General features: G+C 46.1%; 1 protein-coding gene across 20 annotated transcripts in view; it reads right to left on the reverse strand.

The window, feature by feature from the left end:
• Positions 1 to 26,448, reverse strand: part of RBFOX1 (RNA binding fox-1 homolog 1) — a gene marked incomplete at both ends in the record, with an annotated part of 929,893 nt that overhangs the window by 24,895 nt on the left and 878,550 nt on the right. For 16 of the 20 annotated variants that reach the window (XM_084251201.1, XM_084251196.1, XM_084251209.1 and 13 more), the window contains 2 exons: positions 9,371 to 9,435; positions 19,632 to 19,671. In XM_084251201.1, the coding sequence (XP_084107327.1) occupies positions 9,371 to 9,435; positions 19,632 to 19,671 (105 nt within the window). Of the gene's footprint in view, positions 1 to 9,370; positions 9,436 to 14,117; positions 14,161 to 19,631; positions 19,672 to 26,448 lie in introns of all 20 variants that reach the window. The other 4 variants (XM_084251200.1, XM_084251199.1, XM_084251211.1 and 1 more) reach the window with 1 other exon arrangement.

The raw sequence follows: 26,448 nt of genomic DNA on the forward strand, positions 1-26,448 counted from the left end.
CTAAATGATTAAGATAATTAAGGGAAAGTGGTGTCTGGCTTTGATTATGTTTCACCTTCCCACCAACTATTGATCTCTTGGAATATCCACACAAACATAATCAGGCAGCAAGTGTAAGGCCAGAAACAATGACAGGATGGACTAGTTATTCCTCAGGGACCCTGAAAATGGATTTCTATGTTAGTTAAATGTGAAATGCACTATGGTTTTGAGAAGAGACTGATTCCAGAGGAAACTATCACTGTGATTCTCACCAGGGAATCATGATAGGTCATTTATTCATGTCTAATGACCATTCACATGCATGTGGTACACCCAAAGCTGTGAATGATGGAGAGGCCACATCAGAAGAGAAATCAGTTCTTCTGGAAATGAATTTAAATTTCTCTTTGTAGGTATGGAGTCAGAATTGCTTTGGTAACTTTAAGGAAAAGACTAGAAATTTTAGTAAAAGTTCCCTCTTCACTCACAAAATAGTCCACGATAGATTACATAGTGACCCTCCCACACCCCCCAAAAGGGGGTTCATAAATGCCCTCTGAGCTGACATTCTACCAGGTGCACGTCTTCTGCACTTGACTGGAGAACTGTCTTCTATGCAGAAAGTTCTTTATTTTCCATGGAAGTGTCTCATCCAGAGAGCTCTGAGCCTGTTCTACCAGAGGTGTCTCACCTGCCTCTAAACCCTTCACAGCTGAAGGGTCCTGATGGCACCACTTAAAAGATAGGTTTTACTTGCTTTTTTGTGGCCGATCAAGTCAATGATCTGCAACCTGAGGAGTGTGTAATTAGGCCACGACATGACCAGCAGAGCTGTTACATTGCGCCTTGTCACTGGCAAGAGTCGAGCCACATGCCTGTGACAGCTATGGTCTGTTGGGTTCAGAATTTCCTTTAATATCTCCCCGACTCCTTGTTGGTCCAGTCTGTTGACTATTACAGGTTTGGTTCCTTTTTTTTTTTTTATAACTGCTTCAATTATATATTCATCCAATAGGGTATAACAGTTGTTGAGAAGCCATTATAGATTATGGACTAAAAGGCAAAGGCAATTAGTCCTTGAAACAAAAACTGGAGCACATTTTCTTGTAATATGTGTTTAGGGAAGCGTGTCTTTGAATTTGAAAAAAGAGAAAGTCAGGAAATACATCTATTGGTTACAGCCATATTCCTTTGCATCCCAATAGTCTTGTGTCCATAAACACAAGTCAAAATCACATCCAGGCCACCATCAAGGGCTATGTGTTCCCTCGTCCACTATTTAAAAACGACTTCATTTGTTGACAAATGAAATCAGTGTTGATGTACAGAGCAGGTTGACAGAAAATATAATTATCTTTGTTATCCTGATTTTTTGCTGAATGCCCCACCAGAACTATCTGATCCACAGAGAAAAATCAATAAATTATTGGTAGTTTAGAAAGCATGGGATTTCACTCTCTTTTTAGTCATCTTAGCATGACTTTCTGAAGTTGCAGACATACCTTTGACCTGTCTTTGTGACAGTAAGGATGGGGAAATAGCCCAGGACTTGGAACACAGAGTGGAGACTGGAAATTCAATATGGCGGACTGCCCAGAACCCATGTCACCCGGCATGGACTGGCTTCCACTCAGGACAGCACGTGTGTTCTGGTCGTCCTGGGGCAGTCGTGGTGGAATCATTATTAACACACTAGTCATTGTTATCACTACTAACAGTGGCTCCCTTCCCTGCCTCAAGTGGAACCATTTTGGTCATTTTTAGGGTCACCCTAACTATACTATTGACCTCACTGGGTTGTTTGTTCCAATTTTTGACATGGTACCTGACACACAAGAGACACTACCAAAAAATTACTGTCAAAATAGGGATCTACATGGTGAAAAGGAAAAAACACACACACACAATTGCTGCCTTTAAGAAAATCTGACATAGCAATATTCAGACTTTGGAGAACAGGTACATTACAGGATTTATGGAACCCAAAATAAAGTTTTTCCATTAAAAAAAAGCAAATCAAAACTTTTCTAGGCACAGGGGTGCAGAAGGATATAAATAAGGCATTTCTGCTACGTTTTATTACAAGTTGACAGAGCATCACTGTTAAAATTGTGGAACCCTGCTGAGCTCATCAGTATGAGGCAAAAGTTCCATATTCCTGGAACTTAGTGGATTTAAAAGGATTCAATTTGCATATAACCTTATGTATTACATTTTTTAGAGGTTTGTCTACCCCACACTCAGTCCAGTGAGTGGTCTTCCTAATGCTTTGAAGATTCCAAAATCTGTCAAAAAAAAAAAAAAAACCACCCAGAATGTTAAGATTCGGGTGGAACTTAAACAACTTAGATATTTCTGGCTTCCTCAAAATTCATTCTTGCTATTCAGATTTAAAGCTCTTAGTTGGTTATCTTATGGGAATATTTGAAAATAAAACCAAGAATATTTTATGGAGTGCCCCTTATGTCTGAATATTTCACAGACATTGTTGCTAAACTCCCAAGACACTTACAAGGTGGGATCCATTGATCCCCACAGATGGGGTGATGAGCCCACTGTAGAGAAATGACTTCCCAGGCCTGCGGAACACAAAGCAAAGGTCCTGTGACTAAGGCCACAGACTTCGCTCTTGAGCTAACGTGAGCAAGTTGTTCAGCTTTTCAAAGCCAGCTGCTCCATCTGTAAAATGGAGGTGGCAACATCTGTCTTACAGAGTTGGTGAGAGTGATGACGACAGGATATTTGTAAAGTCCTTGGAGTCCATCACATAGCAAGGACTCAATAAATAGCCACAATTATTAACATTATGATCATAATGATCACGGAGAGATGATCTGAATCCAACACTGGTTGACCCACTACGTCAAACTCCCCCTCCTGGGTTGGTACTCCAAGATTTAGTCAACAGGGTAAGCAATAAAGTCCTCCACTTCCATCTAATGAACATTTTAACAGGAGCCCTGTCATGCATAGTGCAAGTTTTATTAAAGAAATTTATTTTCATCTGGTACAAGGGCCTCCTAATAGGAAACTCAAGGGTAATAAGTGTTTCTGTCTAGCTATCCTAATGCTGCTTAGCATCGTTAGCTCTGCTGTCTCTTCCTGAAGGGACACTGAGTCATGGAAAAAAAATTAATCAGTTAAGAAAGTGAACTTTAAACTAAAAACAGTAAGACTATAAATATAAGTACAAAATAAGAATATTATATACTTGTATATCTCTATCCATTCATATATTCATCCATCCATCCTTCTGTCATCTATTTGCATTATCTCTCTGTCTATCTATCTATCTATCTATCATCTATCTATCTATCTATCATCCTTTCAACCTGGGGTTCTAATGAAGAACAGGTCATACTTTTCTAGGCACAGGGGTGCAGAAGGATATAAATAAGGCATTTCTGCTACATTTTATTACAAGTTGACAGAGCATCACTGTTAAAATTGTGGAACCCTGCTGAGCTCATCGGAATGAGGCAAAATGACAGAAAAGATAAACAAAAACTTCAAGTCACTATCAAAAAAGGCACAGAGTTATAATTACTGTTCCTTGCCTTGTTTTAAACCAAGTGGTTATCCCAGGAATCTAAAGTGACTGCCTCATGTCCTCATCTCGATGGGGAAGATGACACAGGGCTTCAGCCTCCTCGGGACTGACCCTTCAGCTCCCTGCTCCTCCAGAACACCGTCCTACGCATCACCGAGTTCGGAGATGCTCTTGTTCTGCTTTCCCACAGTGGAGTTCTCCAAAGAGATGGAAAATGTAAACAGAACACAATAGGGCATCTAGCACAAGAGTTGCCCTCTTTTCTCCTCGGTGACCTAGGGGTTAGTCTCAGTGCTATCACCCCTAGGGCCTGAGTTCAATCCCTGGCTAGGGAGCTGAGCCACATGGCACAACAGACCTCTCCTGTCTCCCCGCTGCACCCCTCAGCAGTGGATTTCAGTAAATCCACCTGTTTTGCTCCCTATGCTGTCTCTCATGAATCCTCTTACCCCCCCACACCTCTTTCCTACACCCCAGTTCTTCTATGCCCCCCCAAAAGACTTGCCCACTTTTATTTTGCCAAATCCAAAATTGTATTTAAAAAGATTTAAAAAATGCTATGGCTATCATTTCATAAAACAAAGGCTACTTTAAACAGGACATGAAAATAAACCTGGAAAAGTCTAACTGTTCTTGGAAAATGGAGTGGATGGTCATAACACTCCAGTAAGAAGGTCACCAGCAGCAGCTCTGGGTCTTGACCCGGGACAGGGTGTTAACACAGCACTTGGGCAAGAGCCTAGCATCTCTCCTTGCACAATTGCCATGAACAGGCTCAGGGACTTCCTTCTGCTTTTGTAACCAGAAGCAGTTTCAGCCCTTACAGAGATAAGAGGACCCAGGAAAAACAAAGAGATTTCTCTCCTTTGTCTGCTTCTGTATTCTCTCTCACAGCCAGAAAAAGTAAAATTGGTAAGTCCCTACAATCCAACAGTATTTTTTAAATTAAAATTCTTTCTCTAAAAACAAAAAGGGGGGAAAAAAACCTTAAATGGTGAATTGATTTCTACTGGGGACATGCCTATGCCAGAGAGGTTGGCAAGGCCTTCGTTTTCACTCTATACCATTTGTGAAGGACTCTTGATAACATGGTCTACCATTTGAAATGCAAATCTTAACCTTATTTTAACAACAGCATTTCTGTATATTTAATCTCTGTCCACAAAGTAAAAGTCCTAAAATACATGGGGAGAAACTTCACTGATGGAAATCAACTCAAATCCCTTTACTTTTCCAATGAACAGACAACTAAGGTTGTGTCTAGGGATTTAGTTCTATTTCCTGCAGTTAGACTTAGGATGAAAGGCTGGAGAAGATGGTCTGTTCGCCCCTCTTTCTCCTTCTCTCCCTCTCTCCTTCCTCTTTTCCCTTCTTTCTCTTTCTTCTTTCTTTCCATTCATCTATAATAATCTGTGTATCTATGTATGTATTTATTGATCATCTATCTGTGTTGCTATTGGTCCATCCATATCTAGCTCTCTATCTATCCATCCATCCAGCTAGCTGATCTATCTCTATGTAATTTTAAATTAAGAGTAGACCAACTTCCAAAGACATGCCTGCTTATTCCTATGGAGTTTTAAGAAGGAGCTACTCATCTGTTTTTCTTTGAAATAGAATGTTTTATTCATAGGTGATGAGTTTTTGATTTAAGAGCTGTCCTGGCATGTGGCTGTGACTGCTTATACTCTACAAGCGTGTCTCTATGAATGAAGCCTTTCCTAGATATGCTCATCAGTCCTTTGTGAGATCCTAAGGCACAGGTGTGTGTATGTGAGTGCATGTGTGTGGTGTATACATATATCTTCACATATATATATAAATAAATATATGTACACGCGACACATATCTGTAGGCATATATTTGTGTATTTCAAATGCAGAGAGCAAGATAATTAATATTATGGCATCTTAAGTTGGGCCTTGTGAAGCTGCCAATATGCTACCATTTTTGTCTCACAAAAAATAGCAATTTCATATGGCACAGTCTAATACTACCCAGTCAATAAAGCTTTAAGGTCTCAAAAAGCCAAGCAGGTAGAGAAAATAAAGCAAACACAGCCCTGCTGCTTGCCTCTCTCTGTCATCTGGGGGCTCTGGGTGGTTGGGGCTGCCACTGAGCCCCTGCTGCTTGACTTACAGGGAAATGCACATCTTACATGAAAGAAGAAATGGCCCCTGGTAACCAACGTGCACCCAGCTGTTAGGAAGTTTCCAAGTGACCCCTTTGCATCCCTTTCTCCCCCAGCTGGTCTCGTTCTCCTCTGCCCTGAGGTGGGAGGACATTCTCATGCACGGTTATCAGGTGTTGGGATGTTCAGCGAGCAGGACGAGCATGACAAATGTCTGCCTTTCTGGCGAAATAACGTTCTTCTCAAAGCTATGTACACATCACACATATGTCTCCCCAAATCTGCGGCACAATCCATCAGACAGGGGATCGTCTCCCTCCCCGCCCCCCAGGGTGGCTACTCAAAGATGCAACAAGGACCAAGTCATAATACACAGAGAAACCAAGAGCCAGTCAAGAAAGAGAAGCCTGCCCCCAGGCTTAGTTCAAGCAAGCCATTCACCCAGCTAATGTGAGGATGACCTGTCGAAACCAGAACGTATCACGGACACATCAGCCACGCCAAGGAGCATGCAATGACCAGATGACCGTCCCCCCGCCATGCTTTGGTTGGTTCAAGCTCGGAAAACAATCTCCTCTGAGAGTTTGGACGGTTGGCTTTCCAGAAATCAAAGTGAGATCAAAAATAAAGTTTGGGTGAGCTCAAGTGCTTACCAAAGTTTTCTATGAGCCAAGGAAGGATGTTTGCCTAGTCCCATTACGTTCTTCGGTAGGGCTACAGAATTACCTAGTCCGGTCAGGTCTTTTTCTTGGGGGGGGGGTGGGGACTCTCTGCCCACACCAGATGGTCTTCATTCTGGAGGTCGAGGTTCAGAAAGTCTCAGGATGCGCCGAGATAATCAGCGTGTGATCATTTAACCGAGATGACGGGCAGGGAGAGGTGGGTGCCCATCAAGGACCTTCTGGACAGTCCTGAGATTACTGGAGTTCAGTGTTTTCCAAAGGTCCCTGAATTGTTAATTTGATGAGGGCTTAATTTGTGCTGATAAAAGGTAAAATTCTACCAACTAGGGACATCAAATTCCTCTCACTTTCAAGACATCTGAAGAGTGACGCTCACAATCACAGGGAGAGTTTGTTGCAGTTTCTCTTCTGATGGAGCTGATGATGTCCAGATTCACCCAATCTCTCTCCTGCTCATTTTGCTTCCTATTTTGAAGGAGTTTCTTTGGGTCAGGAAGCCCTTCTCCTTGTTATCCTGCCTGTCTTCTAGAGAACAGCAACTAACACTTCAGACTGCTGTTATTACATTGTGCTAGTGTAATAACACAGATAAATTCTAGATACTTGGCATCTCGAATCTAGATTGAAAAACTCTTCCAGTCATTTCACATCCCCCCACCACAATATGTGTCTTCCATAAAAAGGTCTTCCTTTTCTTTCGCTGTTTACCAAAAATAAAAGGAAGTGCCGCCATTTCATAAATCGACTTTACAAATCAAACCAGAAGTGTCATTTTAAAGATTGCTTTCTGGTAATTTAGCTATTACTACATTTATCTCAATGCAATAATTCCAGAGGTGGCATGTAACTTGCTTATAATAAAACTAAGGTGATCTAGTCATCAATTTCCACGGCAACCAAGAAGACCAAAAGTGCAAATTTCTTTAATGAACAGCAAGAGGCCAATTACATGGACACATGTATATTTAGTTGGTTTCTTCAACTGAAACTATTACACTGATGTGGGAATTGCAGAGTTGCTCAAGATTTAGCAATCCAAGAACGAGAGTAATTTTTCAGCAGGGCATGTTGCCAATGAGAAATCATAATAATATTAAAATAACAGATTTTATACATATATTTGCATGTGCAGTGCCCCAAAATGCAGCAGAATTTTAACTTCATTTTTAGATGAATGCAAACAGAGATGGCCAGATTCTCAAGTAATTGTATCTAAGAATAGTATTAAACATTGTTTATTTTTTTGAAATGTGTAGATTAGTCTTATTGAAGAAAGCAATTTAAATTATATCTTTGTAATTAACCTTTTTGCAACTTGAAGATAGATGTACTTATACTGAGAAGGAAGATAAAAATCCAAAGAAATAAATCCGTTTAAGATTCTCGTAATTATACAGCAGGCTAAAGTTACTATGATTATAATTATACACAAAGTGGGTGTTGGAGAATTTAGCATCTAGAGATATTTTCATAAAAATAATTAAGGGTTGCAGATGAACTGCATTACAATTGATACTTTGAGAATCTGCTGTGTGCAGGATTCAATCGCATTAAGTCTTTTCATTTGCGGGAAGATTCGAGATTGGCATCATTTTTATTAGCTTTATTGACCCTCGCTGATTCCTTAATCTAGTGTCAAAGTTTACTGAAGACAGCATCTTACATCAAACACATTTTGGCAATGGATGATGGGTTCCCTGGATAATTGATGCATTTAGAACCTCATCTTAGCAATTGTTGAAATTTCTCTGGAGGCTTCTTCCAGCTTGAGGATTTGTTGTGGCTGTTTACAGGAAAATAGTCATAATACCTGTGCCCAACCAGACCTCAGACCTCAATTCTCCTCCCAAAGAGTCATTTATTACAAGTGGATGCATGGGGTTTGCAAAGTACAGCTTTTAGGGCTCAGGGATTTATTTTGCTTGATTATACCTCAGAAGAATTCTGCAGCTATAACGAGCTAACAACACATCTTGTGAGGAATGGGATGGAATCGCAAAGAAAGCACACCACAGCAAACCAAGATAGGACTGAATCACAACAGGCCAGGGAGGAGCCCCGTGGTTGCTGACACACCCTATTCAGGAGTCAGACACATCGCCGGCTTACCTGTCTGGCCCAGCATGCCTCAGCCACACATGCAAATTGTTCCCAGTACTGTTTTATTCATGGAACATATTTTTAAATCAAAGGAGTCATCACCAAAAATAAGCATCCTCAGTGACATTTGTGCATGCAGGGCCTCCAAACATTCACATTCGTGTCCCCAGAAAACAGAGCCAACGAGTCGCATTCATATGGAAACACACGCTTTCTTTTTCAAGCACCTAGACGAAAATAGCTGTGGCTTGCCACCTCAGGAACCCAGTCATCTGTTTAGTGGGGGTGATGGGTGGTAAAGCTCCTCCACCCCACCCCCAGAGCCCCCAGCACTAGCCTTCTATCCTGCATGTCTTAGGCTCACTCTGCGCCCTCCGTGGCCAGCCTCAACGTGTGGAGGGCACTGCCCATCGCAGCCGGCTGGTGCTCTAGATCGGACCCCGGGCATTGCCAAAACGAACGAATCTCCTTATAAAGGCCAGATGCACCTCAGTAGCCCTTGGTTTTGAATTTTCAAAATGCAATGGAGGGAATGCTTGGGGGGGTGGGGCATGTAAAACAGTGTCAAAGAGGGATATGGGGGTGCTTGGAGTGGAGGAAAACCTGCGGGATTATCTTCTGGTTTTCTCCCTGCGAGTTCGGTGCACACCGCCTCACCCAGAGAGTGCGACAGGTGGTGCGGGCGAGCGCGCTTGCATGCAGCTGAGCGGGGCAGGGCTCAGGGTGCGGATAACACGCAAGGGCCACGGCCTCCATCCTATCTCTTTCTCTGCGTGGTCCTGGGTTGACCTTCACCATGGGACCTGAATGTTTGGGTGCTGCCTCCCCGGCTGTCATGCATTTGCACCAAGGCCAGACGCGAATCTCTTCTCCCACCAGCTAAGTTAATTTCCAAGTAGTTGTCAGGCACGAGCAGGAGCTTACCTGTCACTGTAGGCAGCGGCAGTGGCAGGGGTAGGCTGGGCGTAGCGGTATGCAGCATAACCACCCTGCAACACAAGGAGAGCCGCATTTAGGGGTGCGGAGTGCAGAGCCACCAGCTCAGGCCTCCCCAGCTGTGCAGCCACAGGGCAGCAGTGACCCACATCTACCAGTCTAAAGTGGAGGTTAATGAAAGCTTAGTGTGAAAGGGGAATTAGACGACAGACTAGAAAGGCAAGGAGTTGACTTCGCCCCCAGTCGATGTTAAAGGTTAGCAGCCTTAAGCTCGTCCCAAAGGGAGATCCCCGAGACCCTTTGAAAGACATCGACCTAAATATTAACAGTGATTATCTTGGGGCCCGGAGGATTAGGCAGATTATTTAAACACTTCTTATACTTTGCTGAAATTTCCAGATTTTTAGACATGCTTATGTTTCATTTTCACTTATTAGTTATTAATTTACAGTTTATTGACACAACCAGTGATCACTTCCAACTATAGGTCAAGTTAAAGCCCTCCTGTCTTCCCTTTTTATTGTTAAAAAAGGAAACATCACATTAGTAATCCCTCGCATATGGAGTTTAACCTCTAACACAATTAAAGAAGACAGCTTTGGCTTTCTAAATGTTGCATAATTATTTAAAAACAGAGTGGAGAAAGCTTTCTAAAAATCCTGTTATTGACTAAAGCTATCACACTGGTTCAGATGGGGAATTTGGTGTGGAAAATATGATAAAGTCTTCTAATTTGTAAATAAGATCATTAAGAGAGAAAAAAATCTGAAAAAAATAATTAACATTTAGTTGTATGTACCAGTAATTGCAATTGTTCAATTAAGCAGAGGACAAGCAAATGGGCATATTCAAAAGGAATTGTGTTTAGTGAAGCATTGATTATCAAACTGTGAAAATAACAGAGCTTCCTGCTCAGTCGACCACAGCGAAACACCAAGCACCGTGGAGCGATCGCAGCACAATTAACAAACAGGATCCACTCTCCACTGATAACACAGGGACCATTCAGGTTCAATTAGAAAGCACAGTCCCACAATCCTCCGAGGGCTGAGCCGTCACCCTCACCAGAAGGGGTGTCTCTTAGAACAGAGCGTGTCAGAGGGCACTTAGGACAAAGCTGCCGTAGCGTCGGGAAAGTCGTGATGGTAAGATCACAAGTCTGGGACATGGCCTGTCCTCAGCTGCAGAGAAAAGCAGGTGATAGGATAGAAGAGTGTTAGAAACAGGGAGACTGCTGAAGCATCTTTTGAAATGTAGGCAAGTTGTCCTCCATGATGTATTTCTACCTTCTAGTCACAGTCAGCTTCTAGAATAAATCTGCTTCTGTTCACAAAGCAACGGGAACCATCTAGTTTATCTTAAAGGATTTTGTTCCTTGCATCAGTCCCAGAGAAGACACATCCAAGACTGCCTGACAGATAATCACCAGTAACTTGGAGCCAGGGTATATATATATTTTTTAAAAAGCTTCCCTTGAAAAACAATGTGCAATTTGAAAAAAGAGGTCTTAGCGTTCTAATGAGCCACCACCTGGTGTAGCAAACTCTGTGTTGTCTAATTAGGAACAGGCTCCTTCCAGGAGCTGAGCACTTGCAAAGCTGAGCAGGTGTCAGCCCCGCACCCGGCCTGGGATGCAGAGCGTCGGGCGAGGGGAAACTAGGTCACCAGGTTTCCGGAATCCTGGTTTCCTTTTTCCCTGCTCTCCCGTCCCCTGGGCTTTACGAGGCACCCAGAAAGGCACAGGTGTGCAGGCACGTACGGCCACCTTCATGAGGTGGGGAGGGCTGATTCTGAGTAGATGGGTGGGAGGCTCTAGCTGCAACCAGTTAGTGCAAAGATATTTGCCTCCTGTGCCATGTAAATCAATCATGATTCTGTGACTCTGAATTTGGCCCCAGCAAAGATTTCTAACAATGCCCCACTTGCGAACCCCTTTCATTCGAACTCTGTGCATCTCCCCCCAGTTCTGCAACAGTTTCCAACAATGAAAGCAGGTAGTCAGCTTGATAAGTGGCAAGAAATGATCTCGGGCAAACAGAAGATAACGAAAACTAACCTCACGGACGACTAGTTGATATTTATCGTGTGAACATAAAATGGATGTGCGTACACCTGGGATCTTTCTGTACAACAGATGTCTGTATCGCCGAAGTTTTGGGGGAAGACCCAGCCTCTATCGCGAGTGTGCGTTTCTGGGTGAGACAGGTGCCATCGGCCTCTGCCCTGACATTTGTCTTTGCTATGTAGCACTCTGTTTACAAGCATCTCTGTTTCAAGAATTCAAGATTCAATGTCATAGTTTGCTGGTCTATGGAGTGAGCGGGGAGATTTTGACCTTGCTCAGAGATCTCCTTTCTGGACATCATTTGATGATAATGGAAACGTTCTCAACCCACACTGCACTGCCCACGCAGCAGCCACTAAGTGTCAGTGGGACGCTTGAAGTGTGGTCTTATGATAGACTGAATTTTTAATTTAATAAATCTGAGCTTATTTGAATTTAAGTGTAAATAGCCACAAGGGACTGTGGGCTATTGTTTTGGAACATGCACCTCTAAGTGGCCCCTGATACATGTGATAATTGGGGGGAAAGGATCAGGTGGCTGGGTACCTTCACATCTCTGCACATTGCATTGTCTTCCTTTGTTATTGTGCTTCTGCATGAAACCCATATGAGGGGAATAACAGAGTTGTGTATTAACTGGTGTATGTGTGCACACACTGTAAAATGATCAAAAAATACAAATTGCTTTAATTTGCCTTTCTAACAGGTGACTCTAATCAATTTTATTGCTCCATATTTTGCAGCTCACTGAGCATAGCCAGAGCTTCTGCAAGGTTCTGTGGTGATGGCTGAAAAAGGACTACATACTTCCATTTGCTGTCACCAAGGAGTGTTCAGGGTGCCACTGGTTCTCAGACCTTAGGACAGAAACACAGCTTTGACAGACAGGTGTCTCTCACCACCAAACCAAAGGGTTTGACAATCACAAAAGGGGGGGGGGCAGCACAATGTAGTTCTATACCCCTATTCATAGATCACATTCATTTTTCATATATTGGTTGGCAAAATAGAAATGCCACTCTATATAAAATAGATCAATTTTAAATGGCCATGAATGACAGCCCTCATGTCAGATGTGGCCATCTAAGATACAGCTCAGGGGTCTGAAGCATTTCCTCTGTGAACCAGACTAGGAGGTGCCTGGGGAAGGAAGCTAGGATAGGGCCCCGGCAACATTTCCAAGGGTGTGCTTAGGGGAATTCTACAGTGATGGGAAAGGAAAGGGAAGTTTCAAAGACCAACTCGGCTGGGGAATGCTGATTTAAACGACAGGACAATGGCATCTCCATCTGTGGTGCTCCCTAAAACCACGTGGAAGAGCTCGGTGCGCCTCCCCGGCACCCCAGCCGAGGCACAGGGTCATCACATCCTTAACTTTAGAGCATACTTTTGGAAAACAAAGTTTCAATATGCAGATGTGAGTTATTCAGGAAGAGAGGTGGACTGGGCTATACTATATTCTATGAGGTCTTGGGGAGGACCTGATGTATGTGCGTGCGTCTCCCTTCAGCGTGAGTAGTGTGTAAATGACACGGTGGGGGACTTCCTGCACCATGGGCCTCCTCTTTTTTGAGAACTGCTGAGGTCTTAGCAGGTGTGAAACTGGGAGTTGGGTGTCTGTGTGTAGGTGTTTTCCCACAATATCATGTACAAGAATATTTGCAAAAGGAGAAACTGAAATATACATAGAAATCATTACTCCCTATTTCATCTGTATTCTACCTGTGACTGGTTTTGAAGTGTAGCCATAGAAGTCCAGTTTTCTGGAAATGTGAAAATAAAAGTTGTTCTCAGGAATTTTAACTATTTTGTCCCTTCCTAGGTCCAAATCCTCCACTTTGGTATGAGGTTTCTTCTTTAGAACTTTGTGAATCCTCACAGTTTTTTTTTTTTTAAGTGTACTTCTTAATGGACCTAATACTGAAGAGACATGAGAATTGCAGTTTATAGGAAAACACTTGTAATAACCAACCCCCCTCCCCTGCCCCAGTGATCATGTTTAGTCCTACACTCGCCTTTTGTTTTATTTGACAGTTTCAATGTACGTTATAGACCAAATTTGGAGACTGGCCCGGTTACTGGCCAGTGCTGGCTCTTTTGTCTTCCTACGAATTCGTGCATTTGGAGGTTGCTTCAGCAGAGAGAAACAGGCTTGAAAGCTACAGCAATAGGTGTGAGATGAAAGTACAAAAGTTACCATGAAACCAAGATGTCAGGGAAGCTATGAGACACCCCCTGATGGACAGGGCGCTTGATTTTAACCATTCCTGTTGATTCCAGAAACCTACTAAAACATCCCCCAGACAACTGGTACGATGGGGCCCTGCCATTCTGTTCATGAACTTATATTAATTGAGTTCCTTTTAAGTCAAAAAAATGAACAGACAGCCAGGTCTCTGTTTGATGGTGATGACAGCACGGTTAGGCTGTTGATGGTGAGCAAAGGAACTGCCCTCAACCCAACAGGTGGACATCTCCGAAGAGTAAGGGGACATTTAAGGGAGGCCATGTCTATTCTGGTAGAATTCTCATCAAAACTGGAAAATTCAGTTAAGTCTTCCCTCTTTCTCGGTTAGAGAATATCTCCCCGCCCCGACAGTGTCTTGTTAGTAGGATTTCACCGCAACCCACAATCGCAGTGATGAACTTTCCCCAGTCGGGATTTCATACCTGCAGCAATTTATTGCCATACACAGGCTCTTGATACACTACTCTATAAGGAAACAGAAATGTAATGTTTTCAATGTACAAATGAAATAAATAAAAGAAAATGCATAAGTCAGACAGAAATTCCCGAGCGATTCATTTACAAGTTTGCTTCTCTTTATTTCCCAAAGACGTGAGAGAGTCCAGGCTGGCCAGAAGAGGATGAGACACCAGCAAATTGTTCTAGCTGCAAATCTCTGCAAGGGCAGCAGAGGTGAGATGAGTGCACAACCAGGAGGGCTGGACTATAACCTGTGTTTTTAAAGCAAAGGATATTTTCATGGCTTCTTCTATCTCTAAGTCTATCCCAACAGGTCAAGCAAACTATTTCAAGTGTCTAGAGCCCATGACTCACCCTCTGGCATCCCTGAGGATTTCATTTTCATACTAATTATTGAAATAGTTGAAATGACGGTGGAGTTATAACCATAACTGTATCAACGCTTTCATTTTTTAAAATTTAATTTCAATGAACAACTGAGAGCACAATTGTATTTTCTGAATAATGTATCACATGGAAGCTACCAAAGCTATTTTGAACACAAATGACCTGAAAGATTATGTGTGTGTGTGCGCGTGTGTGTGCAGGTGTCGAGAGAAGCTACAGCTGGTCTGTATGTAGTCACCTGCCATCACAAGGACAGGGTCCCAGTAGAACCCGGGACAGATGGGAGCAAGTTTTGAAAATGAGAGTCGTTCACACATAGGCTAATCTTCAACATGAGAGGGTCTAGTCTGAAGTTAAATCTTCCAGTTCCAAGGTAGACATCGAGGCAACTGAACATTTTAAGAGATTTCAGGACCTACCTTAACAAGATTAGATACATACACACATATATAAGGCTTTTAATACATATGTGTGATACAAAGACCATCCATCCATCCATTGGTATGGCTTTTCTTTCCAATTTAGGTTAGTTTTATTTAACCTTAACCTCACTCTTTAAGAAAAATTTTAAATGTGTGCACATAGACCTATCAGAGTTCTACTTAAGTCTCTCTCCCTTCTTTCTCACTCTCCCTGCTCCCCCAGATCCCTTTGCTTACTCATTTCCATGTGGACATCATTCCCCGGGGCCTGCCCACGTCAGCCACCCTGCTCACCACTGTCCCCCACCCTCCTCCTTCCCTGCACTTCTCAAAGCTCCACCAGGGCAGCAACGCTATTCTGTGGGCTCAGGGCTTCAGCCTTGAGCTCCGTAGCTAGATCTCCTAGGTGCAAACCCCCAGTGTCAGTGGAGACTTCTGGACAAATTATTTCATCTCTTTTCTGAAAAGAAGTGTCCTTGTCTGAAAGAACAGTCTGGAAAAAAGTAATGATTCCTCTTAAAGGTCAGGCTGCAGTGAGGGGGCGAGGAGACCACAAAGCTGTAGGCTGAGGGTCTTGTCTCTCACACAGTAGGTGCATATCTTCTCACGTGCCTGCCCTGGGGTGCCCGACCATTCCTAGGCTGATTCACAGAGGGGCCACGCTGAGAGCAGGGTCTCAGGATAAGGGGTTTTATTTGGAGAATTTCCACTTGCCGGCTTCCCGTGTTGCCAAAGCTCCTGACACCTCTTCCTGAGCTCAGACATCGGTGAAATGAGGACAACTCTCTGTTCTAAGATCCACCGATGGCAGCGAGACAAGAATTCAGAAATAATTGTGCTTAGCCATGGTGTCAGCCAGAAACTTGCTATAACAGAGTTATAACGAGTGGAGTGATAGAAAGATGTAAAAATGCACGAGAGGCCTATCAAGACCTATTTGCTAGGAGCCTCTCGGAGATGCGCTCATGCTGGGGAGCTTAGGACTTTCCTAATAAAAGGGAGAGCAGTTCCCATCAGCACATCAGCACCATTCTCCCTCTCTGCCTTCTTCCTCGCGCCCAGAACTCACTATCTCACTCTACTTTCTTTTTTATAACTTCACTGTAATTTTCTTCTTTCCACATTCAGAAACATCTTTTGATCAAATGCCATATTCTTTGATTTCTGCCTGGAGGGTGGAGACAAACATCTCGGTGAAGCTCAGGTACACAACATCTATTTTCAACTGCTCGGCCCATTCTGGCCTCATGAGATGTGGAGCTTCACCCCTGAACAGAACAGGTTGCTTTGTAGGTCCAGGGAACTTAGTGTTTCTGCTGGAGTTTTCACTTCATTCATCATCACCACGGGTCGCCCCTGCTACTTTTTTTTTTTTTTAAACTTGACCCCCTTTGGAATTAAAATGAGTTTTTAAAAAAAAGTGCTCCACTAAGCGGTAATAGTGGACTTGTACATTTGATATGCTGGTTATGTGAATGAAATCCTAGCTGTTGCAGTGTGTGCGTGCGTGTGCGTGTGTGTGTGTTTGTGTGTGTGTGTGTGTGTGTGTGTGTGTGATGTCCTTGGATAAAAGGGATCCAGGGAATGACCCTTCCTACTCTGCTTCCTCACTCAGGACACCCCATTTCATCATCTGTGCTGAGAGACAGCCCCACTGGGCGAGCCAGGGCCAGGTGATGGGGGGCATAGTCCCCCTCAGGGCTCTTCTCCTCCACAAGGCGCCTTCTTTGTGCTCAGCTCACACCAGCACCCCTGGTTTCACTTTCCAGCTCACAGCAGTTCCCAACAGGTTGACCCCTCCAGCAATGCCAGGACCGTGCTGCTCATCCTGCCCTTCCTCTGTGAGTCTCTGAAAAGTTGAAGGAGCTGGTCCAGGTGGGGGGTCCTGCTTCCCCAGGTGGGGGGGATCCTGCAGGTCTTTGAAATCCTGCGCCCTCAGGGTATGGAGAAATGCCCAAGGGCTCCAAGCAGTGGGAGGGGTGGAAAGACCTGGGATCCCACAGAGGCTACTAAGGGTGGGGGAGAGAGGGGTGTCCTAGGGGAGTCACTGCTGAGGGCTGTGATAGCTGTTGTTGAGTGGCTCTGCTCAGTAGCTGATATTATGTGTGTTTCCCACTGCCAGTGGGAACTGGAGAAGCACTCCAAAGAGACACTCACTATTCTGCCCAATAAAATAAAAATATCATCATCACCATCATCACCATCATCATCACCACCATCATCATCACTGAGATAAACCTCTGAGAGGTGACCGAGCACCTAACACAGACCCTAGCCCTGGCTCCTATGCACTATTTTAATGAGATGGAAGAAGCAAGTCAGAAACTTCCTCGCAGTGAAATCCAGCCTGCATGCTTTGCTATAAACCCCTGTAATCACTCATTTCTTTAAAAAATGAAGCACCAGGGATCTTTCTACGCATCAGAACATAGCAGATTCCCAAGGCGGTAGGAGCAGCGGTAAAAGTGCATTTAGGATCCTAACAATCTTCCAGGCTGGGGAGCTCTCGCTCTCAGCAAATATTCTCGTCCTTTCTGTCCCTCACCCAGCTGCGCTATTGATGAGCTCTGATTTGCTGCAGTGAGAAGGTCTAGCTCCTGCCGTCTCCACAGACACACCCTTCTGGCAGCCAGGGTCCAAAGTTGCCATCTTCCACACAGCAAAATATTCTGGAAGGTCTGCAAGGTCCCGGCTACCTTCTTGGCAAGAAGACAGAAGCACGTGCTGGGTGAACAAAACTCAAAACTGGCGTCTGAGTATTTGGAGCTGCCTCCTGCAAAATCCTACTGTTCTAATATGGAGAGTAGCAGGGACTTGCAGAGGCACTGACCCGGGGTGCCCTCCCCAGGTCACCCCCAGAGCTGAGCCCCAAGCACCCGGTCTTCACCTCAATGTGACGAATGTATAGGAGCCAGAAACTTGGAAGGAACCAAGAGCACAAGGGGGCTTTCTGCAGAGTCTTCCCTGGGGGGGCCCTCTCCTGACCTTAGCCTCATGCTGGCATAGCTGCTGCCTGCTCCGTCCCTTGCTGCGGCCTCTACCCCAACCCACGCAGACACACGATCAATTGTTCTAACTAATCCACCCTTGGGCTCCTTTTGGCCCCTGACATCCTCCACCTGTGGATAGATTCTACTGCCTGCGCTTCAAACACCTACGAGGCAAGGAAACGCAAACCATCTGACATACCCACAGGGCAGCACACGTTAATCATTCCATCACCCCTGTCACTGCGCCAACCAAGAAATGGAGTCGCAGAGAGAAGGCTGCTCCACACGCAGTAGCTGGCATTATGCGTGTTTCTCTGCAGTCAGCCTTGGAGACACCTCATTGTTTTGTGGGGGTTGCTGGAGAGTGTTTCCTTTTTGCTAGATTTTCTTTTTTCTCAATTGTTTCTCTGCACCCCCTTTTTAAAAGCCCTAAGCTTACTTTGATAGCTATGGGCCTATCCCCTGCCAGGGCAAACGCTAGTCAGGAGCTGCACTCAGGTGGACTGACGTCTAGATCACTGGTTTTCTGAGGATGTGGATGAGCTCCAGGTGCTTCAATATTTAAAACGATGTGAAGTGAAGTTCCAAAAAGAGGACAGAAGAGGAGCAGCTTATGTCACCCAAGTAAGGAAATTGGCTGCTCACTGGGTGAATCAAGGACGCCTAAGTCTTTCATTCATTTTATTATGGAAAAATCCCTGTAGATTATAATAAATGTACTTGTTGCCAGAATAATGGAACCCAGCTAGGTTCATCATTGATGGAGATTAATACTATGTCTCAAAATTGTAATTATTTGAAATTCAAAAGGAGGAAAGTTAAATAACCAGTGTCTCTCCCATTTTCTAGTAAATGACATCAATTTCATCAGAAATATGGTTTCATTTTTCTTTGTTATCCAGTCTATAAAATGACAAATATGATTCCACTGAACTTATTTGAGGCCACTTGTAATAAAAAAAATATATGATTTCGGAAATCCCCCCCAATCCTGCTCATTTATTTTAAATTGTGTTTACTCTGAGCTACTTTCATAACTTTGCTGCTAAGATAACGTGGGAGAGTAACTACCTCAAGCTCAGCTTAGGTGACTGTAATCAGGTCCTGGTGATGACAGACATCTCACTCTTTGCTAAAAACAAGAAGTTTAATACAGTGCTACCATTTAACAAACTATTCTTAGGCAGGCAGCTGGTTTTAGGGAATGGACAGAATTAGGAGGTTGAAAGAAATGAGGGTTGAAGGCTCCAGCTGATGCACGTTAAGAGATGGTTGTTGCTAAAATCACAGAGAGACAGAGAGAGAGAGACAGAGAGACTTTCTAAGGTTGTGATAAACCATTAAATGTATTTTATAAGAAAATATAAGCCATGAAAATATCCTTTACCTCTGCAGCTGACACCTATAGGTGTTACCTTAAACAGAACATTGAAAACACAGCCCATACTGAGAACTCCAGAGAGAATGTCTCTTTTCGGGGAAGTCTTTAGTTTAACATCAGAGAAAGGCCATTATTATTATTTTTTCATCGGGGAGGGTGTTTGCATTTCTTCTGAAGTCGATCAGGGAGTCACCCCACAGCCCAGGGAGAGGGTAGAGTCGAGAGCTTTGCAGCAAACTTGTAAACGGAATGGCTCGGGGAGGGAACAAGGACGGCATGCACGTTAATGATACTTACATAGATGTCTGCACCATAAAATCCATCCTGGTAAACAACACTGCAAGGGTGCACACACAGAGAAAAACATCCATATTAGTGCATTTCCCCATGCACACACACCGGCCCTGCACTGGTGGAGTTAGTCTGGTCACGAGATCCAAACACAGGAACCGAGGAGTTTCCACACTGGTTAAGGAGGTTGGAGAGCACAGCAGTGGAGCAGACTGAGAAAATTAGACGGGGCGGTGTTGGCCCAGAACCAGGATGTGGTGGTGCGCTCGCTCGGTGCCAGGCGCCCCTCTCCTCGGGCGAGGGAGGCGCAGACATGCAGCGAGGGCTGAGGCTCATTCTCAGTGGCCCACACAGACATGGGGTCAGACTGCACTCGGCCAAACCACACAGCTCCCCCAGGGCCCCCAAGAGATCACCTGCTTCAGAGGTACGGTGGGTAAGGTGGGGACAACAGATGGTGCATTTTCAATTGGGGTGAGAGCTGAACCACCCTAGGGGAGTTGGACAACCCGGATGATTTCAGGAGTGTTTTTCTTTACGCCTTCAATAGTAGCATGTTTGGTGATTTTGTGAGCCACTCTTTTTTGGCAAATGCAGGACAATGTCTCTAATCACATGGGTGAGTGAGTGTGTGTACTTTAGTGTGTGCATGCATATAGGTGGGTATTTGTACATGTGTGTTGCTTTGTGTGCATGAGGATACATACACACATGTACACATGCTACTGTGTTCATGCGAACACACATGTGTGTACAGGCACACACCACACACATGTAAACATATGGGATATTTCTGTGTACATGTGCATCTGTGCAGTGTGTGCATGTCTGTGTGCATGCATATGCATCGTGTGCCTGTAAGTACCCACATTTTGAGCCGTGCGTGTGCATACCTGTGTGCATCGTGCATGCATGTGCAAGTCTGTGTGCACACCTGTGTGTGTATCGTATGTATATACCTGTGTGCATTGTGTGTGCATTTGCAGGTCTGTGTGCGTACATGTGTGTGCATCTTGTGTACACACCTGTGTGCATCGTGTGTGCATGTGCAAGTCTGTGCTCACACCTCTGTGCATCCCATGCATCCTTTCCAGACTCAGCAGGCCACTCGTTGGGGCTGAATCAGCCTGGTCTCCCATGGATGCTCTGATCACCGCCCATTGTCATCATCCCAGGGACAAGGGGTTTCACAGAAGGGAGAAAAATGGTCCTGGACTTCCCCAGAAGTCTCTGGGTACACCTTGAGCAAAACCGTTAGGAAAAGACGTTCACAGCTCTATGACCACGGGAAACTGACAAACTTCCGGAGCATTAAAATAGATTGCAGGAGGGGCGTGTGGCCCTGCACCCCACGGGACCACAGGGTACCTCGACTATAACAATGGCGCTGTGCTAGGGGTGGTAGTTGTTATCACCAACCTTCCTGATACCCCCCCGGAATTTAGGGGTGATTTATGATTCTGGAAAAGCACCAAGGAAGGGAGCCCCCCGGGGAAGGGCACTGGAGAGCCAACAGAAGCAGGGCTTGATGCCAAAGGATGCCAGCAGGGTCGGGGAGCACTGACACGTAAGCCAAGCATGCTGAGCGAGGGGCACACAGCACACGCCACCCGCACGCGCGCACAGCAGTGACACTGATTTGCTGGAGAACACGGTCGTGGCTTCTCAGAGCTCGTCAGGGTGGATCCACTAAACCCAAGCACCACTGTCCTTAAAAACATGGCAGGGGGCTCCCCCCGAAGGAGGTGGGCCAGGGATGTTTTCATTTGGATGCAAAGGGGCCACAGTTCGGAACTCCACTTGCCAGGCAGGGAAGCCCTCACCGGGCAGGAGGCACGCAGCACCCTGGCTGGGCTTGGGTTCTCTCTGGCACCTCACCACGACGGGTGGCATCTGCCAGGGTCAGGAGACAGGGCCAGCCTTTGCCACCAGGGCTGGGAACAGGCCTGATGGACAGGGGAGAGCGGCCAGCGTTCCGTCTGGACTCAGCCCCAGAGAGCTGAGTGTGGAGCCAGACCAGACAGCTCCCTGCCCTTCAGGCTGCCCCCTGCAGGGAAGGCTTCCTCCCCCATAGCCCCACCCAGAAGGTCGCCCCTCCAGAGCCCAGTGAGAGGGACACGCGGGCATCTGTGTCCCCCTCCCCATCAGCGGCTTGTGCCCTTGTTCTCACCGCTTCAGCTCTGAGCTCTGCTTCCTCACCTGTAAAATGTGGAAAAGAGGCTGCAGCGGCCACCTCAGGGAGGACGGAGCCTGCGGATGTGTGCAAAGTGACGGCAGCTGGGCTGGCAGCGCCATCCCGGCTCGAGTCAGGCCTGGCTGGATCGCGGACCTGCCCAGTGGCCCCGAAGGGAGATGCTTCCTCTCTGCTGTGAGCCCCGCCTGGCGTTCTCTGCCCCTCACCTGGCTACGCGCCCACCTCCCCCTCCCAGGGGAGGTATCTGTGTCTGAGGCTCATGTCACCTCAGAAGTTGCAGCCGCTTTTCACGGAGAAGATGTGCAGCGGCGCCGCATCAGGGCGCGAGCCAGGCGGGGGCAGAAGAGCAGCAGTGGGACCAAGTACAAGAATAGGGTGGCACAGGGGAAAGGATGCCTTCTCCTAAATAGCTGCCGCGGGGGTCCAGTCTGCTCTCCAGGGAGTGACAGAGAGGAGGTCCCCTGGCCCGGGCCGTTCCCAGGGCCGCAGCATGAGCTCAGGCTGGGGAGGCGTCCCCCCAACGCCCCGCTGGGCCAGGCTCCAGGAGCCCTGCCATGTCTGTCTTTGCTCCGTCGGGGGGCCTGCTCCCTGTTCCTCCTTCCGCTGTGGGCCGTGGAACCCCCTTTGGGTCTCCACACCCCACGTCTGGGAGACACGGAAGGGGACCTGCTCTGTCGTGCGGCTGCACGAGCTGTGGGTGGCGCGGGCGCGGTGCTGTCCCCGGCTGCTGACCCGTCACCCCAACCCTGACGCCGGGCGGAGCCGGACAGCACGTCAGCCTGCCTCCCGGAGTTTCTGGGGCAGCGCCGGGGCTGCAGGGAGAGGAACAGGGGCCCGGAGCGCGTTTGGGAGGAGGGAGGCTGGCGGGAGAGGTAAGGGAGGCTGGGCAGGCCCCAGGAATCTCCCCACTTTACTGGTAGGTTTGGAAGCACTGGCGAAGGGGACAGCCTCGGCAGAGCCCTTCATGCCCGCAGGAAGGGCGTCGGGGTGACTTGCGGTTTCAGAGGCCCAGCAGAGGGGGTGGCATCACGAGAACTGCGTGGCTATTCCACCCCATGGAGGGGTCTGAGCATTTTGAAAAGAAATGAACTAGACGGGGTGTGACTCACTTCATAAAAACCCGAAAAGCCGAGGACCCACGCGGCGGCTCTTGGACAATGTGGGGGTGCCGGGTCATGGTGGGGTGGTTTCAGCAAAGTGCTAGGCATGTTCCTGCTAAGCAACAGCGTGATCACACGACCACTACTGCTGGTATCTCTGCAGCAACCAGGAAGGGCCAGCCCCAAATTGGATGTTCTCATATCTCAGCTGGACCTCATGATGCCCCCAGGGCATGAGTGCTGTTGTTCATGCCTCTTTAGATATAAAGAAACCAAGAGAGCTTGGAAGCCACCGAGTTGGGGTTCTAGCTTAGGGAGTCTGGCTCATGGCTCCAGCTACGGCAGCAGCATCACCTGGAGGGCTTGTGTCATGCCAGCCTGGAGGCTGTAACCAGATAAGAGCAATGCCAACACCACTGGTCTAGGGCTAAGGAACCCGGGGCCCGAGGGCACAGCCTCCCCCACACACTCGTCTACTAGTCTGCTTTGAGACAAGTGATGGTCAGCCTCTTAGGTCCTGTTCTAAATGGGAGCCGAGGACAGGAAAGCTTTGTATGTCAGTTCCAGGAATGGATCCAAACACTTTTCAAAGCCTGATGAAGGGGTGAACTTAAAATACAGGGAATGTGGGGGCCCATATCTAATGCAGCTGTGGCTCATTGACCCACGGGCCGATCAAAGAGGAGGGTGTTGCTGTCCTGTGCACTGGCCGGGCGCAGCCCGATCTCAAAGCAAAGGCATCTGTCCAGCTACGAAAACGTAACTGCATTGCTTGTCAATCACTTTGGGGCTGCAGCGTGCTTTTGCAGAGACATAATGCAAATGCACATCTCATTTTCTTAGAAAGGTAATAACAGTAGCTAAAGATCTGGAGGAATCAAATAGGAATGACTGCACTATAGCAAATTAGTTTACCATTTTTTTTTTTTTAAAAAAAAGGAAAGAAAGTATTGGATGTCCAATCTGGTTGTGTAACATATTGTTTCCCAACCACAATTATATTTTTGAAGGAAAGGATATTTACTTAGAACTCCTCTCCCTTACCACTCCTTGCAATGGGAAAATAAATGAAAATTTCTATGTGTTTAAATCTCGCTGTTTTCAACAGGTAGCAAGAGGGTCCATGAACTCTCTGGCATTTGTATAGAGCCGTGTGTGTGCAGATATACAGACATTTTCCTGGGAGAAAATACGGTTTTAATAGACTAACTAGCTTATTAAAAGTCCAATCTAAGAATGACATCTCAATCCCCTCCAAATTTAAGACCCACTGATTTATGGTGTTTGTGTATAAGTGCACTCAGTGAAGCAGTGTTTTTAAATATAAAAGGTCACATCTGAAAACTGACTGAGTAATTGAACAAGAACTCACACCTAAAACAAAAGCAAAAAATAAAAAAAGTCAGATGTCTGGAAAGTGTTCTGGGAAGGGGTGATGATGGCATCAGTTCCCAGCACTGCTGCAGAACAGGAAAGGCCCTCAGCATCAGATGGTACAGGTCGAGGACCAGACATTGACAAATCAAAGCCAAAAGGCATGATCAGTAGATAGAAAGATACACAGCCTCGGAGCCGGGTCAGAGGCGGTCACAGACCCGACGACAGCCTCCTCAAGGAAACTCCGTGTGGTTCCTCCTCGCACTGGCTGACTTGAAGAGTTTCCTGCCATCTCACTTATCAACCCAGAGTAGCACCAAGTCTCCTCTTAATAATCTCCAGGTAATCTGAGGAGTTGTGCATACGGTGTCATAACTAATGACCTGGCAAAATGGAGACATCTGGCTCAGAGACCCCGACAACCAAGACCAAAACCTTCTGGCTGAGACAGGATGATGCCTCGCTTAGAAAAACCATCATGTTTTAAATCTCCTGGGGTGCCCAGTAGAGGAACCCATTATGTCCCCACACACGGTGCCTGGGTGCATACTGGCGTTAGGTAAGTCGCTGCTGAATTATGAAAGAACTTGGCGAGGGCTTAGCTGTCATCTTCTGACATCCCGTGCTGCGCTGACCCTGGTGCGGATGTCTCTGAAGTCTCCGTGCACAGCTCAGCAGCCTGCAAGCTCCCTTGGGTGACAAGAATCTGATGTCTCCCTTTGAGTCACAGACAGATTGGACATTGGCTGCACCATCAGAACTAACTCCAAGGAATCAGTCTGCAAGGAGATGTGGGACATCTGGTCTACTCAGCTCCCTTGGAGACTATTCACTAGTTGATATTTTATTTGCCATCTATGCATTCCATAAATTATGAAGTCCCTCTATCCAAAACCCTCTATGTGGCTTTTGGGGAAGGCAGGGCCATTAACTATAGATGCCTCCCAGCAGAGGGGGTAAGCGGTACAGAGGGAGAGATATGGGCATCGCCCATGTAGTCATCACAAGACAAAGAGGGCCTTGAAGAAAAGTGTGGGTGGCTGATGAAACTGTCAGTAACTGTATAGCCTCAACACCACTAGCTGCCATCCTCTGTGCTCAGTCGTACGATGGCCTTGCTAGGGTGTGACCTTCCGTGGGTTTCCTGTATACCATCCCCTATCAGCCCTCCAGAGACAGGGATTGTCTTCACTATCCACTTAAGGCAACTGTAACTATAGAGATTAAGTCAGTTACCTTGGAGAAAGTGGGGGCCAATCCCATTGGTCCATAATCCATGTGTTCATAGGACTGGAACAATCCCATTGATGGTGTAGACATTAGCCTAGTGACTCACTTCAGTGACTCATTCTCATCAATGTCAGCATCTCATGGAGAGCTGGTGGGCTCAGGTTAGGACTTTCAACGTGTTCCTGTGATCTCCCCACAGCAGAGACCCCTCAGCCTCAAGAGGAGCAATCAGATGTCAGTGTCCTCTTTAGCTATTTGAGAAAGAAGAAACTAGAGACTGCCCCAAACCAGGTGCTTTAGTTGCTGAGAGGGACTTCAGAAAATATCAGAAGGTGGAGAAAAACCAAATCAATAAAAGGAGAGATGAAGGGAAGGTGCCCTTGGCAAATCCCCTTGTAAGGGAACTGATGCTGGGTCCTTCCAAGGATGACCCAGGGCTTGGGGAAAAGTATGGAGGCTACCCAGGAATGTGAGGTAAGGGCCACATTTTGGGTTGGCATTTTAGAAACAAAATAGATCCACATGGGAATTTGTCATGAAAAACAGAGATTTAGGTTGGCAGTTAGATGTCTCCAATTGGCGCCAATGAGAAAAAATAAATTTTTCCTTAATAAATGCAGTTTGCTAAGTGACAGCTTAGAAAAGATGAGGATTGCTGGGTGTGGGGGGACTGCAGAGAGATCTTCAGAGGGCGATTTAGGAAGTGATTGGACTGCTATTTCTTCTCTTTTGAGAAGCTTTCTGTGAACACCCCACCTGGGCTCAGGGCTCTTCCTTGGCACTGACTCAACACCCTACCTATTACTATCACATTGATTCACATTGCTAGCTATGGGGAGCCCTTCTCCCCAACTGGGAGAAACCCCTCCCACGGGTGCCACTTGCTTGTGTCCTGCATGCATGTCAGCGTTGGACCATGGCA

The sequence above is a fragment of the Talpa europaea genome (genome assembly GCF_964194135.1).
Source record: "Talpa europaea genome assembly, chromosome: 12".
NCBI classification, from domain to species: domain Eukaryota; kingdom Metazoa; phylum Chordata; class Mammalia; order Eulipotyphla; family Talpidae; genus Talpa; species Talpa europaea.